At 37.1% G+C, this 19,903-nt stretch overlaps 1 protein-coding gene across 2 annotated transcripts; it reads right to left on the bottom strand.

Moving 5' to 3' along the window:
* Positions 1-527: 527 nt before the first annotated feature.
* LOC148947111 (uncharacterized) lies at positions 528-15,412 on the bottom strand. Of its 2 annotated transcripts, XM_089096873.1 has the most exons (3): positions 15,307-15,412; positions 5,302-5,556; positions 528-917 (listed from the first exon to the last, which is right to left on the bottom strand). In XM_089096873.1, the coding sequence occupies exons 2-3, from the start codon at positions 5,553-5,555 to the stop codon at positions 707-709; spliced, it is 465 nt and encodes a 154-aa protein (XP_088952999.1). In that variant the 5' UTR covers position 5,556; positions 15,307-15,412; the 3' UTR covers positions 528-706. The 2 variants fall into 2 exon arrangements, 1 of the variants encoding a protein (XP_088952999.1); XR_016142419.1 differs by lacking the exons at positions 5,302-5,556; positions 15,307-15,412 and adding an exon at positions 4,745-5,241 and having other exon boundaries at positions 781-917.
* Between the last annotated feature and the right edge of the window lie 4,491 nt (positions 15,413-19,903).

Raw genomic sequence — 19,903 nt, forward strand, 5'->3', positions numbered from 1 at the left:
AAAGTAAAAAAAAATTCTGAAAATACCGGTTCTTCTAAGGAATTTTAAGAGGTTTCCAGTTGGTTCGCCAACGGACCCCTGGTTAGCCCCACTCCCTCCCCATAGTTATTTTCTGAGTGCGCTGCGGCACAGTTATGAATATCTTCATGAAACGAAGCAGCAAAAGGTATTACACAAAACACTATGGCGAGAAAAATACTGAATGGTTGACCCACTTATTTTAATTTATTTTATCATATTACTTTTCGTTTGATTTTAGATGAGTCAAGAAATATATTTCTTTTTAAACGATCAACGTATAGGAGAATTTTGAAGAATACTAGATTAGTGTCTAAGACATCGGACTATAAACGTTACAACTAACTTTGAATTCCTTGACTTGGTGATCTCTTTTGGAAAGCAAAGTTGACCCAGATTTTCTTGCAACCAGGTTAACCTCGTTTATGGCCAGAAAAAAATTCATCTCTAAGACTGTTTTTATAAAAAATAAAAAAAATAACGTGTAATAAAGTAGATAGATTCTTGCTTACATAAAATCTCAGACAATATTTTTTTCATTATTTAAAAGAACATTACGTAGCGATAATCCCACAGATCTATTAAAAAAATATATTTAATACGATAAATCACTTATTGGGATTTCAATATAAACACCATTCACATTCAATGTTTTTCGCAGAACAATTCCTTAGTTTCCTTACATAGTTTAATTAAATATTGGTTTAACTTTCTGAAGCTGGCACACTGCACAATTAACTGTGCATTTAGGAGGATGTCTCATATTCACTTTTTTAGTTTTTACGTACGAGCGCAGTTTTGAGGAGAGCAGACACAGTGCAGCAGATGACAGATTTGGACTCAGTCTCATCAAACTGATTATCATAAGCAGACAAAGCTTCTTTACAGCGTAAGATATCCTATAAATATAATATAATGTTAGAAAGAGAAGCTAGTATATTGGTGTGTAAAATAAGGACATATCTTACACTTTTTTATTTCTCTAAATTAGTTCGACAGTGAGAAAGGCCACATTAGTGGATCCGTTGTCCAAATTTACAGGGGAATATTTGTTTCATAAGCAACAGCGAAGAGGGGCCTTGGTTGAGACAGAATATTCTGTATCTGGCTTAAAAACTGATTAGCATAATTCCATTTATTGGGTACAAAATGAGGCCTAACTATTCAGCATCACGTTCTAAATTTTTCAGATATTTTCTGCTTTAAATCCTCGAGCAAAACTGTTTCTGTCAAAAAGCTCAGAAACCTTAATTAATCTTTTCGAGAATTAAGCTTAATTAAGCTTATAAAGTATGGTCTTATATACGACGGAACATTTATGTGGGAAGTATGGATGATCTATGTGGCATTTTAAGCGTGCTAGAGTGGTACCAAGTGTCCTAAGGGCTAAGCAATTGAAAATACTGATCAGGCAAGATCTCATGCGGGAGAAAAGGAACTTAACATAAACTTTGAGTCAGCTTTTGATAAATTGTTTAAAATTTTGGTTTTTTGTTCTGAGAAAGAAATTGTTTTTATGCTAATTAATTAAAAAAAAAACTTTCGAAAAAGAAGTTTTTAAAAAAAAAGTAAAGAGCCAAATTAAATTTAAGACCGGCAGAAATAGATTCCTACAATACTTCAAACTCGAAACGACCAAAAATTGCTATTAAGGAATAAATGAAACCCAAAACAAACAGAAATTAAAATATAAGGATCACAGGAAACATAGAGATAGCAGGTACTAATATAGATGGATAAATAAATCTTTAATGGAGCAAAAATTAAATTTAATATTCTAGTCAATCTTAAAACGAACAAAATTTACTACAAGAAGTTGTTTGGCTACTGCCCTTTTCCCTCTTACCTAACCGTAAAAGACTAAAACTTGCTGGGTCATTTGCGTTTTATTTCAAACTAAATTTATCTTGAACACTATAATTTGGTTTCTCAAAACATCGACGAACAATAAATATAAAATCACTATTACAATCAAGAGGGCTGGAAAGAACCTTAATTCTTGGAAACTTTGCAATCCAAAATTCTATTTCACTACAATTTTTATTTTTATTTTCTTATGTTGAAAATATGAAAGAAAGTATTTGTAATATATTTCGTTTTCAGTAAGGCGCAAAGGACGGAACAAGCTTTCGCCTTTTACGGTTAGGGAAGGGGGAAAATCGCAGTAGCCAAACTACTTTTGTAGTAATTAATCTGAAAAAGTTTTTCCTCAAAACAAGTTTTTCAAAGAAAGTAAAGAGCTCCATTAAACCAAACGTGAGCAGAAATAAAGTCAAATAATCTTCCAAGCGTATAACTACCACAAAACACCATCAATAAATAAATAGAGCTAAAAAAAACAAAACAGAAATCAATATAAATAACCGCTTCAAATACAAAACGAGCAAAAATTAATATGAGTAGGGCTGATAACCCCCATTCCTTTCTTAAGACCAAAATATGATTTGCATTTCAAAATGTTGATCAAATGTTTTGAAGAGAAGGCAGCTAAAGAGGACATGGGAGGGGGACTGGAAGCCTTTCAACCGCTTTAGAACTAATTCATTCCCCTCAAAAGGTCCTGGAAGTTTCAGCTTCATTCCCTCAGCCGTTCTTAAGAGTTTGCAGATCCGCTTTTTGATAAACTGGATGTACTTGTTTTTGTTTGTTGTTGTTTTTTTTTTTTTTTTAGCTTAAGATACCCCTCAACAATCTCCAAATTTTCAGCTTAATGTCCTTGGTCTTTTCAGATACACTCAGAATCAAAACTTTCTCCTGTTATTAATGATAAATCCTGCATGTAAACAATCTATAAATTGAATAATTAGCGGTCCTTGCCCCGGGGCTGTGGGGGGTATGGCATCTCTGGAGGCATAGCTATTACCCCTTTGACTAGTTTGAACAAAATGATAGTTAAAATTTTTTAAACATTTTGAGGAAAAGGAGGTAAATAAAAAGGACAGGAAGGGGGGGGGGCTATTTGCCCTGCAAAAACTTCTGAATCTTAAAAAGGGTGCTAGAACTTTCAATTTCAGTCTACTGAGCTCCCTCCAATATTTATATGACAACCGCTTAAAAAAAAACCTTATATGTTAACTAGCATAGCTTTTTGACCTTGCCCCAGGGCTGATGGGAGGGGTTGTCAGCCCTAGAGGCATATTCGTATTTCCTATGGGCTATTTTTAACAAAATGGCTATTTCAAAATTTTGATCAGATCCATTTGGGGAAAAAGGGCTTGTGGGTGGCTGGTTGCCCTCCGATCACTTTTGAATCTTAAAAGAAAACTATAAATTTTAATTTCCAATCGAAACGAATTCCTCCAAAGTTTATATGACAACCTCTTCCACAGAAACCTTATGTGTTAACAATGGGCAACTTATATAAGTTACAACCCTTGCCCCCGGGCAAAGGAGGTTTAGTCAATCTCGGAGGAATAGTTATTTAACTTTTGGACAATTTTGAACAAAATTGCTGTCTTAAAATTTTGATCAGACGCATTTAGGGGAAAAGAGGCCTGGGGGGCTAGCTACCCTTCGATCACTGACTCTTAAAAGGGGCACTAGAACTTCCTATTTTGTAATCGAATGAGCCCTCTCCAAAGTTTGCATGACTATTCTTTCCATATGAAGTGCCTATGTGAAAAGAAAATAAATAAATAATAATGCAACATTGAAGCCTCATGGATCTTCACTATAAACAACGCTATAGCGTTGCCTTTGATACATTTGTTCTTAACTTACGAAGATGGAATTCAAAAATGGGAAACAAAGTTGAAGTGTGAAATGAAACAGTTCGTGGTAACGAACTGTAAGTAAGGAGTGACCCGGCTCAATAGTAACCGCAACTCTAATTTTAATGCTAATTTCAAATAAATAAGTTTCATCAAGTTTAGTTTTACCCAGCAAAAGTTACGCGTTTTATTGTTTTAAAATATATAGTTGTGAGAAAGAGTCAACCTTTAGCGTGCAGAGCGAGGTATTGAGGAGGGGATAGCCCCTTTCATAGTGCGCCATGCCATTGTTTTAAAAAATAATGTTATGAGACAGAGTCAAACTTTAGCGTAAAGAGCGAGGCGTTGAGGAGGGGACAGCCCCTTTCATATACGAAATAATTTCTGTTCGTTTTAAGTTTTAATGTTGCTCTTTACTTTCAGTTAATAAAACTTGCTTCTTTTTTTTTAATATTCTGTAAAGAAGAAACAGATAGCTTCCAACACTAGTACTTATGATGTCTTTCTACAATAAGGATTATAAATTGTTTTTCCAAGTTTTTAGGAAAAACCTGAAATGAAGAAAATACTTCAAAGTGGAATTTGGTTGTTGTGAGAAAGGAACAAACCATTAAAAGAATTGATACAGAATAAATAAATAAAACAATAGAAAACGATAAGTATTTTTAGGTTTACTTTTCTTGCCTAGTTTTTCTCGCCCCTAAGAAGGTCATTTGCCCCTTCTAAGTTTTTCTTCCCCCTCCCCTAGTTTTTGAAAAGCACATTTTATTTATTTATTTTCATTGAGAAATCCCCTTTTTCGGGATTTTGTATTCAAAAAATTGGTAAAACAACAACTTCTTTGATTTTGAAAATAATTCCTCCCCCGCTACATTTCCGTGAATTGACAACACCTATTGACCCTAAATGTTACTGTATTAAATTGAACCTAATTAGAACAATACTGATAGTACAGAAGCAATTTTAGCTAAAAAAAACAAAAAATGTTAAGAAATCAGTTTCTTCATCTCACCTACCATTTACGTATGTCCAAACTGCGCCAGGCATTGATTTGGCTGTAGTGGATCCATCAGCCATCGAAACTTTCACGAATCCATGGTTTAATTTCTAATGTAGTTTGCTAGAATTCCAAGCCTTCCAACTAGTGTGCTTTAGGGTGCTCCATGGGCAAACATACCAATTTTTCAATAAGGAGGGTGAGCATATAAGTAGGACCTAATTTGAGGTGGACCCCGAATAAGGCAAATTACGCGAAGCACATATGAAAATATTGGAAAAAATTCAGACATTGAAAGGGATGTTACCCGAATGACCCCTATATAGGAACTCATTCCAGAGTTGGACTGCTTGTTCCGCCTGTTTTCCAGCTAAAGGAAGCATTCGTAACAATTTCCTTGCATCCTTGATCCCTTGGTAATTTAAGCAAACGGTAAGTTACCTCACCTCTCAAAACAGTAGGATAAGTAAGGGTAAAACCTGACAAGCAGTCCCTTAACGTCAGTAATAAGCCCCTTGTCTGTGCTATATATAAAGCTCTGTGTAAGGAGGAGGAGGTTCCACCACCTCTTCATACTTTGGAGGGCTATCAGATTTTGCATCGTAGGGTGTAATATTTTGTATAATGGGAACGATATTCACTGCTGTTTCTTGGCGTTTGGCGAAGAAAGTCATTCCAAGCATAATTCCGATACTGAATAAAATAAAGCCAATGACGAATTCAGTCGTCGAATCACCATCCGCGGCCATAGCAGCTATTCCCAGTCCGATCAGCAATAAAGAACCAAAGAGAGTAATGCCACGATGCTTATAAGATGGTGACGCTGACATTCTGAAAAGCAAAATAATTTTATCATATCACTATTTTTCTTCACACATAGAAACGATACTAAGAAAGGGGAATTTACCAAAAATCTAATCGAACTCTGGACTGTTTTAGTGCTATGCAATGAGATGCTTACAAGTTTAAGGATATTGATATATCTTTCAAACTGATAAAATCACAGAATTATATTAAATTTGTTGTCTTTACCGTCTATTATTAGAATTAGGACTTCCTTTATATTCTTGTGCTTTGAGAGTTTTCTGACGGGTTTTACTTAGTCATCATTGGAAATCTTCCCGGTTATTCCCCTCCCCCCACTTCAACTAATCAAATGGCTGGTTTAAACATGTCTTTGAAGTTTAAAGCTAATAAAAAGTGTCTGATTTGTATGTAATTTAAAAGCGATAAGAATGACCTAGAGAAACCAAAAGTATTTACAAATAATTTGCAATTAAAAAACATTATGTCATTGTTATTAAAATTTGAAATTTAATTTTGTTCCTAAATGAAACTGATAGATACCAGGAAAATACGCTAGAATTCGTTTGGATTGGACGGCCAATATTTTTTTTTCAAAAGGGGGGGGGGGAGTTGACCGAATCTGAAAAAAAAAAGAAAAAATAGATGGATTATGCTAGCTAGTTCAAAGTAAAGATGCACTATTTCACTTTTCTAAAAAAAAATGAAATAGCTACTTGTAAGAGTAAATCCAGATAGATACTCCTTTGAGGTCGGGGAGAAACCCCATGACCGAGATCAATATCTTAATGGCTAGTTTTAGGACATTTTATATTTTAGTCAAAGATTGCGGCCGAGTTTAGGCACTGGCCAGGTGCTTGGGGGTCTTAGCATTCTTGATTTTTTGCGTACAAGTGCTGCAAAATTCATCTAATTATTTTGGATTATATATATTCACGGTTCAGCGTGGCAACAATGACTAAAATGTGGTACTGCTCTAAAAACTATTAGTTTTGAGACTTACCTTCCTTAGACCTTAAATCCTCCTGTGCCTTCAGAGGCACCCAGGGCATCAAGAAGGAGCCGCCAATCTTACCGCAGGTTTGCTGCTGCAAGTATGTCCTCCCACTGAGGTTGGATTGATGTGTGCAGGTTACGTAGATCTGTCTGGTACGTTCGACGCAGGGTGTTTCTGGGTCTGCCCCTGTGGCGTGGACCCGATGGCTGCCAATGGAGCGCTGCATTTGGTAGTCGGAGATTGTCCATACGTAGTACGTGGCCAAGGTAACTCCATCGGCGGACTTTTATGATATATGTCACAAGAGGCTGGCCAGTCTTGTCACGGATGGATTGGTTTTTTATTTTCTGCTGCCAACGGATGTTGAGAATTTTTCTGAGACATGTGTTTTCGAAAGCAAGTATTCTTCTCTCTTGTTCCTGGTTCAACTGCCAGGTTTCGGCTGCATAAAGCTGCACTGGCATAACATTACTATTGAAGAGTCGTAACTTTAGCCGTATAGAGAAGCTTTGGGACCGCCATACTTTCCGTAATCTATTGAAGGCCCCATTGGTTTGGTCAATTATTATTAGTACTTCTTTTGTGGTCGATTCGGTAATTTCTATTAGGCTTCCCAAGTATTTGAAATGGACGACTTGCTCTATGTGTTGGTCTCCGCAAGTGATGCTCAGGGGTGAATCTGTGGTAACCATGTATTTTGTTTTCTCATTATTTATTTTCAGGCCGACATGGCCACCTCTCTCCCTCCCTTTGTCAAGGAGTTCTTGGAGTCTTTGCTTGCATGATTCTAGGACGGCAATGTCGCCAGCGAAGTCTATATCACTGAGGCTTGTTTCTAGATTCAGCTGGATTCCGTCTATGCTTGTACTTCTCAGTATGTAATCAATGACGATTACGAAAAGTAGTGGTGACAGTACGCAACCTTGCTTAACTCCTGACAGAATGCAGAAGAAACGAGTTTTGCCATCTGGTGTCTTTACACAGCACTCGCTATCTTCATAAAACGCAACAATCAGTGAAACTATCTTTTCATGGATTCCGTAATGCAGTAGGATCTTCCACAGACTTTGGCGGTCTACTGAGTCAAATGCCTTCTCAAAATTGATGAATATCATATAGATTTTGGAGCGCCATTCTCTGCTTTCTTCTGTCAGTAGCCGTAGGGTAAATATCAAGTCTGCACATGAACGGTTCGGTCTGAATCCATGTTGCTCGTCGCGAAGGTATCTGTCGAGCTGTGAGCTGATTCTCTGCAGTAAAATGTGCTTCAGCAATTTTATAGGCATGGAAAGTATGCAGATTCCTCGCTAGTTGCGTGGGAAGGACGAATCGCCTTTCTTAAAGATCCTCACAAGGGTGCTGCGTTTCGAATCTGAAGGTATTTTGGCGGTTGTCCAGATTACTGCGAACAACGCTGTCCAGAACTTGAGGCAGGTCATAACAGTCGCTTTGATCTTTTCCGCGGATATCTTGTCTTCGCCAGGCGACTTCGCATTTTTCCGCTTCTTTGCTGCTGCTATTTGTTTTGAGACTACCAAAAGAATAGTCTTAAAAAAGGCTAAAAAGTTTATAATAATAGTTAAGAAAAAAAGTTAAACTAAAACAAGTAAAGTAAAATCTTGATAACAGTGAGTTTAATAGTAAAAATTACCGGCACTTGTATGATAAACGCCCAACCGCTCAAGTTGTTCATTCATTGACGCATTATAGAACTGTTTTTTTTTTTCGTTAGTTTCTTTCAGCTTAACGTGAGACAAGACAAAGAGAAGTGACAGAATAGATGGAAAATATATAGTGTGGGTATATATTTGCACATTAGGGGGGGGGGTAAAATATTGGACAGTGTGAAGTTAGAAAACAATTCTTACTACGTAATATGCAGAATAATTTCACTTAACACATTAGGCATGCAGACCCGCTATACTTTACCCCCCCCCCCCTCCCCTAATATGCAAATATATAGCCCAAATTTGTATCTAAAGTATTATGTTTTTATCTTACTTTGATATATTTGACTAGGATTGAGCGTCAGAGAAACACATTAAAATAACAATAGGTAGGGCGTATATCATACAAGTTACCAAATCACCACCTTGCGAAAGCTTTATTATCAAACTGATTGATTTTCCTGAAGTTTTGTTAATACCTCAATATTTACTGGCTGCCCTAAGATATCAACTAATTCATCGCAGGAATGTTGCTACGTTTCTCCTGTCTCAAAAAGTGAGTATGCAAATTTACATTTCAGTAGTGGTTCTGGCCTCTCTAGCACCTGGGACAAAATTTTGATTTATACCGCTCCCCTGTCATGCCAAATTTGAAGAGAATTGCCCATTTATTTAAATCTGATTATTCTTACTCTAGCCTGTGCAAAATTGTTAATTATCTCGACATCCTGTAAAATACGAACGGGTCTGAATCCAAAATATCACAAAAAAAAGAATTAGAATTAGTTTAATTCGGTCTACTTATTGTAATTTTAAAGAAATGGGGATGAAGATATGGGAAAAACGAAAATTTCGGATTCAATTTGCTTGTACTTACAACCAACTACGCCCTCTAATCTATTTTAATAAAAATGAAATTTCGAAATTCGCTTGATGATTATAACCGTTAGGTTATTTATTTGAAATTTTTCGCCCCTATAATTTCTGCGCCCGAGGCAAGTTCCTTCTCTGCCCCCCCCCCCCTCTAAAACTTTCTCTGAGTCAGATGCCCCGACATCATTGAGGCCATAATGGCTAAGCGGGATAAAACAAGGAAACGTGGAACAACGAAGAAAAACGTAGCAAATGAATCACCCGAAATGTTTCCATTTTCCCTTATTGGGAGATACTGCCTGTTTCAATGTTGGATATTATCCTTAAACATTTAGAAAAAGATTACTTTTTCGCAGACATTATTCGCAGAAATAGTTAATACCTTTGATAGTCTTGACCATCATGTAGTAGTGGAAGAAACTAAGGTTATGGGTTCCCGTCCGTTTCTTCTACGTATGCTTTCTAGTTTCCTTTTCAATATATTTCATTGAGTTCAACTCCCGTATCATGACCCTGAATTTTTCAATATTTTTTGCAGTTCACTACAAGGGACTAAAGAAGGCTCAGTTTTGTTTCTTCTTGTTTTTAATCGTATTTTAACGACATTTTGTGAACGTTTTAAATTTGCTGACGACTTAACTGCATTGAAACTCAGACTAAACACTCCGACTACGGAACAGACTGACTTGAGCACAATTTTCAATGATTTAAAAGCTGAATTAAGCTTGTAAAGAAGGATGGTCCCAGAAACTAAGAGCCCTTCTATGACTTTTTCCTTCCTAAAGGTTAACAGCAACACTTGCAATAATTCCTTACAACCGACAAAAAACGGTTATATGCGTTCACCCCCCGCCCCTCCTTGGAAAACACCCCGACGGAAAAAAAAACATGGAAAATATCCCCCTGTGAGAAAATACATCTCCACTGAAAGGAAATTATTCCCAAAAGCTTTCTCCCCACTAAAAATTCGCCCAGACATTACCCCACAGAAAACTTCCTACGAAAAATGTCCATATATATCCAATTAATAAATACTATCTTTAAGTGACGGAAAAATTACAAAACTTAAAAAGGCACTTACACTTCTACAATGGGGTTCTCTGATTGTTTTGTAGTTAGGGAGGGAGGGAGTTACCTCGAAGGGTGCATTTGAATGTCAAAACATCCCCAATAAATACAGATTTAGTTCTAAGGGAGAGACAAGGTGAGGGTGGATGTAGAAATTAATGTTTAATCCCCAGGGCCATAACCAAGAAATTTGTTTGAGGGCATTTTTATCGGGGTGGCGTGGGGGGGGGGTACGAAATAAACTTTAAAAAAAACACATTAAAAAATGCATTTGATATCTACTCCCTTATGATTTCTGGGAACATTTCTCGTCAACGCTATTTTACGAAAGTGAAGAGTAACAATACCCTCAAAATGAGCAGAATTTATCCCGTATATAAGAGGTATCGCTCCTTCCTCATCTACTCCTCCACCTCACGGTCGCAGAAACTCCGCAGGGTGCTCTAGATCTAAAAGGGAGAGTAAGTCGAAAGTGATAGGAGACCAGCCAACCGCGGGAGTATTTTCCGAAGAGGATTTTCTGTGGGAGAGGGGGAGGGGGGGGGGTAAATGCCGGCCACCGTTCTTCGGCATTCCAAAATTATTGTCACGAATCTAGATTGAATATTTGCACAATTTTCGTGAATATTCGCTTTTTAGAATCAGTTTTCTTTGCGGCACATGTACGACACAGTACAAAGGTGAAGGTGCAAAGAGTTAAGAAATTCATTTATCACAGTTTAATTATTTAGAAAAACTGACAGGGAACAGTCACTGTTGACGTCAAAGACAATTTTTTGTGGGTGTTCGCTCATGATAAGACAAACATAAACCTTGACCGAATTTAAAGGCGGCACCTTTAGGAATCTCGGACGTAGGAGACACCTCAAAAATATAGAAAAGAAAAAATGAAATAATGCTCCTTAGCGATTCACAGCGTATTTTTAGCTACACATAGAAAATGTGTTTATTACATCATAGGACTACGGTAGCTATAACCTGACCAGTCCAGAGCCTGGACACAGGTGGGTGACCTATGCAGTGGGAAAATTTTCCCCTGGATTGCTCACCTTACTCCTGGACGAGTAAGGCCCGAATGTTATTTGAAAAGTTAACTACTGCATCATTAAATTATCCGTTACTTCACTCATTTTGCAGTACTTCTCACTTAAAATACTCTATAGCCCTCGAGCATTGATATTTTTTCCACGGTATACCCCGTTCAATGTCAACTTTTTCTTTTGCACTATCGAAAAAATTGAATAAAAATAAATAAAAACTTTTTTTTCTTTTAAGTGAGGCTGTAGTGTAGTCACAAGAAGTGACAATTGCAGATGGTTTCCGTAAAATTTTGTTTACTAATATAAACAGCAATTTCTGTTAAAAACTTTCACGAAAGAATGACAATTTTAACAAATAGATTTAGCCCCGCCCAAACTTGTGAGGCTCAGGCTAATGATATTACCTCCCTTTGCAGATTGTGAAAGCTAAAGTAGCCTATAGTTGGTTCATACACTGGTTCGAGATTTTTTTTTTTTTTAGTCTGAGCTTATCATCCAGATCAAACTGTCACTACATCTGTATCGGATGGGCAAAATCCTTGGTCCTTTACTAAAAGTATTTTAGCCTTTGCTAAAAGTATTTTAGAGTTCAGTATTTATTCCCAATTGGCAGACACAATTTTTTTCGGCGCAGGGCCAATAATAATTTAAAAAACCAGAGGACTGCTGACTGCACTAGCAGAAACAACAACAAACTTTGTTTGGTAATTTGAGCAAGAGGTAATCAGAAAAAAATCTTAGGAATTCGGGGGATCCAGCCCCGAAGTCTTCTCCCTGGGCACGATCAAGCCTACTGGGATATGTGTTATTTTATTTATGGATTTTGCTCCCATTTATTCCTAGTCTAGGTGACCTAGTCTTTTTATTAACATCAATTTCCAAATCTATTCTTGCACCCTGAACTCTCAAAAACACCAAAAATTTGTTCATTTCGCAAACAGTATTTAACAGAACACTCAAGTTACCCGCATGATCTAATTCTAGAAGAGTTCTACCTTTCCACTGGATTTCGAGCTCTCCCATAGTCGCTGCTGCGCTCCTCGTGACACAGTCCCTCAAAATTAACCATATAAGCAGAGGTAGGACACATCCATACTTAACTCCTAATTCCCTACTGGACCAGCAATTATCCAGCCATAGTTTAGTAAATATTATTATGCTAAGTAACTTGCTTCCTACAAAAATTAAGCAAATACCTCCGTGATTACTCCACTCGCTCTAATCTCTTTTTTCATTATCATGATAACCGTCGATATAACCATTCATTTCGTGTAACCGCATATAATTTTAGGGACAAGTGAGCCACCACAGAGCAGTATTTCCTATGAAATCAGGTCATACATTTACTTCTGATAATTCTAAATTAATTCACTGTCTCAGAATTGTCACTAGATAACATTTTGGCAATATTAGTGCCAAAACTCTTGTTTTGGGGCGCAAAAGTCAACATTATGCTCTAGTATTATCTCTAAGTCTTGTCATGATTGACATAATCTACCCTGACAGCAACATTTTTTGTAGGTGGTTTATTTTTTAACCGTCAGCTAGGAATTGAAATTGAAATGATCCAAATATATTCATATTTGCTATTTCCCTAGTAGGGATAGCTCTGTGCCACGGTTTGTTGATTAAAATACAAGGGGCTCTGCCCTTTGGGGTTCCTGACGCCTGTACACTTGCTTTGTTGTGCGTTTTTTGGCCTTTGGCTTGCTTTGACTGTTAATGTGCTGGCCGCAAACTCTCTCAGATTCCTGCATATTGCAACTACCGATGGCTTAAGGTGCTTATCAAACCTTTTTATACCCTGCTTTGAAACTTAGTTTTGTGCCTGCTTTTGACTAATATTGTTTGCTTAACATGTCATTGACTGAGGGTCCTCCTCTGCTTGTACGCTATTTGTTTTATTTGTTTCTATTTGTTTATTTGTTTCTATTTGGGTTCTATTTGTGATGACTAACAGGATGGTTTGTAGTCCTGTCACCTCTGACCCCAATAACTCTAGTGTAAGGATTTTGGCTTTAGGTATTAGAGATCAAAATGAGACCAATAGGCCTAGGCTGTTGACATTAGGCTTTAGAACTGTTATTGCCAAAAAATGTTTCAACTTATCCAAAATCATGAGTGCAGGGGCCAATATGGTTCAATGTTAAAAAGACTTGTACCAGCTGGCTCTATTATTGTAATAGCTGTGAACCAGTCATTAGCTACTGCTATACTTTCTATTTCAGATATAGCAGTAAATGGATGTAGGATAAAGTTTGTGCTTGGTCCTACCTCTAACCCTGCTTTAATCAGAAACAGAAAAGGCATTGTGCGAGTGGTATCCCATCTGAGGAGGTCACCCATCTGGATGATTTTGTGAAGGAGGTCCAAGTTGATGAAAGAATACAACAAGTGACAATGGACTATAAAAACTCAAGGCCATCAATTATCCCTTTGGTTTGCGCCTTTAATCGGGATGTTTAGTTCCCTCTGAAAATCTCTGTTTGGGGTGCAAGGTATACAGTTAAGCAGTTTATCCCCCGGGCAATTCAGTATCTCAATTGCCAAGGTTATGGCCACATGGCCTTAAATTGCCGTAGAGGCAGAAAATGTCTACTTTGTAGTGGACAACACACCCTTGATGAATGCCCCCAATCTAAAACAGTAAAGGAAGATCAGGTACTCAAGTGTCCTAACTGCAATGGTAACCATGATGCTAATGCCAAGGAATGCCCAGTATTCATAAAGAAGTAAGCAATTGTAAGTTACTCTTTCACCAATAATGTCCCCATGAGGACTGCTGCTGAGGTTTTGAAGAAAGGACTTTCTAAACATACAGAACACATCCCCATAGTGCACACAGACTCTTTCCCTCTACTGACTCCTAATCAACCTCCAGCTGAGGAACTCAACATGAGGTACATGGCCATGTTTGAAGGTATTGCAAAGCAGATCTCTGATCTAACTCAGGTTATTACATCTATTTGTGAACTGGTTTCTAAGTTAGCACCAAGACCCTTTCAAAATGCAGTCTGTAGCCTAAATAAGTCAGTGGAAAACCTAAATAGAGAAGGTTCATTCCTTCCCACAATGTCAGCAGATACCAGCAGCCCTGACCTAAATAGCCTAATTAAGTCAGTTGATAACAAAATAAGTAGCCTAAAGAAGACAGTTGAAAACCTAAGTAGAGAAGCTTCATCCCTTCCCACAATGTCAGCAGATAATAGCAGCCCTGGCAAGGTAGAGAGGATATGTGAAGGAAAGGAGTCTGTACCTACCCCAGAAGGTGCTACAGTACAACCTAGGGCCAGACCTAGGTTGGCTCCTTCTCATACAATTGACTAGCTTTCTCTTCATTGTTTTCCCTTGAGTTTGGCATGGTTGACTAAGCACAAGCTCATTAAGTAAATTGGTTAAGACAACTGGTTTGGTTCCCTAAATTCATTTTGTTATTTAATTTTTTTTTCCCCGGATGTTTCCTTTTTTAGAGTTGCCTTATTTGACTATAATTTGACCTAGGTGACAGGTTAAACGTATTATTTATTATAATTGGCTTGTATAAACTTTGTATTTTGCTGTTTGATAAGGTATTTGCATCATTATGGTTCCTGTTCATAATTGATGGCCGGTGATGATGGGGATTAACCCATAATTTAAGCAAGATAAATGCTAGATGTTCTTTATTTTTCAATCTTGATGGTCTTGATACCCCTCCTATAATTTCTTATTTTAGAGATATCCTTTTCTATTTTATATGTTTTATTATCACTATCTATCTTTGCACATTTTATCTTTAAATTTCAATATATGGACGTATGTAATAGGCCATAATGTAAAAATATATTATATATTAAATTGTGCTGTGTAGGTATTTTAATTGCTGTATGACTAAGCACAGATACATTATTTTGATTCCTGTTTTTCAATGCAGGCAGTTGCTGCAGGTGAATTATCCCCTACCAATAGCAAGATAAGTGATACATGATCAGGTTCAGTAAATATTGACCAAAGTGACACCCAAGCAAGCTAGTGTTTACAGAAGGCACAGAACAATTAAGTGATACGAACGCATATGACCTATCGGTCGAACGCGTCAAACCCCAAACAACAACAACAACAACCGTCAGCTATGATTAGACAGTCAATATACCTGGAAGGCCTTCGAATATTCCGACGGCTGTGATTGGCTATCCAGTCGAAGCCGGAACTGCTGCTGGTAGGGTGGATGATGTCAATCAAGACGAGGCTTTAGTTACTTAAAACAGGCCTAGAAATTTCAAATTTTCATTAGAATGAGTCATCTGCTGATACTATAGGACCATTGATCAAAGAAGATTACATCTGGAGAAAAAAAAATACAAGTTCGAATTCGAGACTATCCTGCTCGGGAAGAATTTTGCATATATGTAGGTAAAAGTTTGAAATCTCCGCTTTATGGTTCTTCGACAGATTGATCTTCATGGCGTAAGTTCCATCAAAATCATATCATATTTTTTTTCAGGGAGGAGGAGAAGGGGCTCCCCCGTTTTCCTAATTATTCAGTTCCTTCCTTTTGCAACTTTCTTTAGGTAAGTTTAAAATAAATGAATCTACATAGTTGGAATCACCATGCAATTTAATTTTTTCATGAATATATTGCTATAAAAGTTCTTTTTATTTGTTTTTATTTTGATTGACATGGGTCGTTCTTTATCTACATACAAGGCGGGCTTAGGGGCTTTACGATAAAGTTTCGACGTATTTTAAGCACAAAATATTATGTACTCTAAATAAATTACCAGCTGCACTTCAGCGTTACGAGTAAAGGGGGACATCCTTAATGAAGGGCGTAGCTCTAGCATTTTTAACTGGGGAGGGGGGGGATTCACATCCGGATAGTCAATGGGCATGGGCTATACTTTAGAGGAAAGCAGTGGCAGTTCTGACCTATTCAATTTGCTTTATACTTACAGTAAGTATTAAGTATTATTATATAAGCGTTACAGAAAGCAAGTAACTTACTTCCAACTAGGACCTCTACTTTATTTTCATAAAGATAATATTTCAGAAATTATAAAATGATTATAAATGTTTGACTATTTATTTCAAATTTGCGCCCCTAAAATTTCTGTGTCTGGGACGAGTGCCCCCTCAACCCTCTTCCTCTAAAACCATCTGTGGGGGGAATGTCGCTATTTTAATGCTCTTCATTTAACCGAATGAAAAATTGTGGCACCATCTGCAAATTCACGGCAGGAGGCGGTAAAACTGCTGCGTCTACCGGCCAAATTCGAACTTTCTGTAGATGACAGGGGGCGTCCCCCCCATACGCAACAGCCCTGGAAAGAGGTGCTGGAAAACTTGTGAAAAACACAAGCCTAAATGTGTTTTAAAGATGTCTAAAAATTCTGAAGATTCTATCCTACATTTTCTCCTGTTAGGCTCGAGGAAAGTCAAGTCTCTTTGTTGAAAGGGGCCATCACAAATATGAACCAAAGCTGAGGCTGGACAATTAATTGGATCACATTTGCTAATTGATTTCGTCGAAGTTGAGCTGCTTTCACAAGACTGTCTTCAACTTCTGTTATTGTTTTACTATTAGAAGACGTAAATAGGAATCATATCCTTTTTCAATACCTTCTTCTTCTTGTTCAACTTTTCGTTGCTTTTTTGAAGTTGGTTCTGAGCCAAAGAAAGAAAGTAAGGAGCTATGCCCTTTATTGGCTTTATTAGCCTGTTATAACCATATAAAATTAACACAAATTTTATTCTCAATAGCGTTATAAAACGCATCAAAGTTGAGAGCTGGTTTTTACGGAACTGGTTATAGGAACCGAAAGTTTTGCCATCTTATTCTGAATTAATAATTTACATGATATGTAGCAACCCAGCTGTCCCGGTCCTGGGACCATATGTACATGCGCTCTTCCACCTGATAGGGTAGGGGGGGTAGTACCAAGCGGTTAAAAAGTAGAGATATCCCCTTCCTCCCCTAAGTCTTTAATTGGAGATTTTTCTTCAAGTGATAACAAAGAAAAGTTACTATTTAACAAAGACGTTACTGATCTTAGGGTTAATTTTCGAGGATTAAAAGCCCAGTGTGTCAGAAACTGGGAGAAAAAAAGCACCACAATGAATCCCAAACGAAAATAATGGACAAAGAACCTGTGGGTTGAATATATGCGACAGAGATAATCATATCGAATCGTAAATGAAATCTGCGGTTAGAAGAGAAGAAACAGTGGGAATCGCGAGTCCCAAGAGAAAACAAATCCTATAGAACGGATGATTCTTTGATGCATTAACAGGACGGAGATACTGAATTCACGTCAGAATTTCTTAATTCAATTGTCATTGCTGATTTGACACCTCATAGCTGAAAACTAAAGAATAGCGCGACGATCATACTATTGCGTAACTAGAGAATCAAATATATACAAGCCTGCCGCGTGCCGGGGCTCCCGGTACTATATATTTATACACACATAAAAAAACCTTTCTTCCACCATCAATTGATATTATTAGTTCCTACACATATCCTAGCTTGAAACCAAAACATACTTAGGCTACTCATTATTTATGTTCATTTCCTCCCGTTTGACTCTTTTTATCTCTCTTGTTTTACCCTGTTTGTTCTTTCTCTTTCAAATCCTGAATGCAAGTTTAATCTTTATATTTAACTAACCTGAACATCCACGATGCCTTTGCTAGAGCTTAATTCACTTTCATCGCGTGTTTGCACCGGGATGCCAAGTTGATGGATCCGATCCACACTGAGCTATGGAAATTGCGTGAGCTACTATGCTTAGAGTATTCAGAAGAGTTGGTTTCTTTTTTTACCTTAACCACTTTCTTTTTCTCACACTTCAAAATTTTTGTACCATAATCGAGTAGAAACTTTCTATATGTAATCGTCCCAACACTCTGCCCGTACCCCTGAGCTCACTGGAAATTCTCCTGATCCGAGTCTTACTCGACACTCATAATCATATACTATCATATACCCACAACATATATTATTCCCAAGTGCATAGCGTAAGTTTTACTTCTTGCTCTGCACTCAAAATAGTTAATGTGAAGAGAACAAGAAATATTGATTTTCGTTGGAAGGAGTCCCCTTCCGATATCCTGCAGCCAATGGTTCGACACAACCCCTGGTAAAAACAAACACGTACCCGTTACAAATTTATAAGAAAAACGCAACATTTCTTGTTTTTGAACATAGGACTTTGAAACCTACGGGATAGGGATTTTGTCAGTTTAGATTGCGTTCTGAAAGCTATTCCTATCAAAGTGAGTTCTTAAGTTAACACTTGTAATTCTAGTTTTAAGATATATCGAATAGAACCATACATTGTTCATGTTAGTTTAAACTAAGTTTACTAATAAAAATTAGCATTAATAAATATTAACAAATCTTTTACCCTGGGGAAACACAGTTTAATTTTATAGGCTACTGTGCATGGCTACTGTGCTACTGTGCATGATAGCTACCTATTTTTGCCAGATCTTGGACACTTCTTGAAATTAAAAGAAAAAAGAAAAGTCAGTCAATCTTAGTTAGGAGTTTACTTAAGAAATCATCCCCATAAGCGAAGGCAAAGCTGCCAATTCAACAAGCTTTCGTGTTTTTGGGATAGTTAACACTAAGCGTTCTTAACTTTACAATATTGCGGCACCCCTGTGTTCTGAGTAGATTAAAAGAGAAGCATAAAATTAACTTCTGAAACTACTTAATAAAAGTAATAAAATGCTAACAAAAAGTTTAATTTATATATTACATGTTATTTACTAACCGACCCTAAATATTAAGATTTTGATTATCCAGCGATACCCTTACTTTGACTAGCAAGAGTTTACTTATCTCCGTACCCAAAACGAAACTGCGTAATCACCTTTTCATAATTTTTCCGAAGAGCGAAAATAAATTTTTTACGCATTTCGAGAGCACATTTTTTTCTTGAAGGACTTAAATAAGGAAAACAAAACCTATAAAATTACAGCGTACAATTAACTAATTGAAATTTCAAGCACATAAAATCAAGTCAGATAATATCTATATTATATACTGAAACCCCCCCCCCCAAACTATGGTAAGTGTTAACCAGTGAGAAGGGTAATCAACCCTTGTTAACTGAGATATTAGAAACAAACAAACAAAATAAATCGCATACGTACCAACGAGATCTGGGTAGTGCAGGTACCGATCTCCTGATTCCCTGCCCTCTACCGGGAGTGCTATGGGCGATTGGAGGCAAATCATCCGAAGCTTCCCGTTTTTCCCATAGATACCCATTTGAAGCTGGGTGGAATTCAATCTTATTTCACAGAGACGCCACTTACCCTCCATCAAAACAAACAATAGCCAGCACCGATACTCGAACCTGTAACTCTTCGTTTGTGAGTCTAGCATGCTTAGAGTTCGGTCAGAACGGATAAAATTTGTCAAAAAGGTTTTAAATATAAAAATTAGTTTACAGTACAACAAGGAAAGAGAAGGAAAGAACTAGAAAAAAGGGAAAGGATAAAAATTATTAAGCAACAAAATTGTATGCGACAAAAAATAAAACCGTTTCAAAAAACGGAAAATAAAACCGTTGCTTTGAGCATAGAGCCTCGTTCAATTTACTTTGCTAGTTAACTAAAAAGTATATTTTGAAGGTTACTTCATAATTCTTAGTTAACTTTGAACATTTTTTTACGAACGGATTCTTTGTTGACTACGAAACTACTGTTAAGAATTCTTCGTTCTTAGATGTCTACAACGA

This window comes from Artemia sp. Qi Xiang Cuo, chromosome 11 (genome assembly GCF_049724085.1).
Source record: "Artemia sp. Qi Xiang Cuo chromosome 11, ASM4972408v1, whole genome shotgun sequence".
Classification (NCBI taxonomy): Eukaryota; Metazoa; Arthropoda; class Branchiopoda; order Anostraca; family Artemiidae; genus Artemia; species Artemia sp. Qi Xiang Cuo.

Coding starts and splice junctions, on each gene's coding strand:
- LOC148947111 (XM_089096873.1), bottom strand. CDS start 5,555: ATGTCAGCGTCACCATCTTATAAGCATCGTGGCATTACTCTCTTTGGT. Junction 918..5,301: donor AAATCTGATAGCCCTCCAAA/GTATGAAGAGGT, acceptor TTATATTTATAG/GATATCTTACGCTGTAAAGA.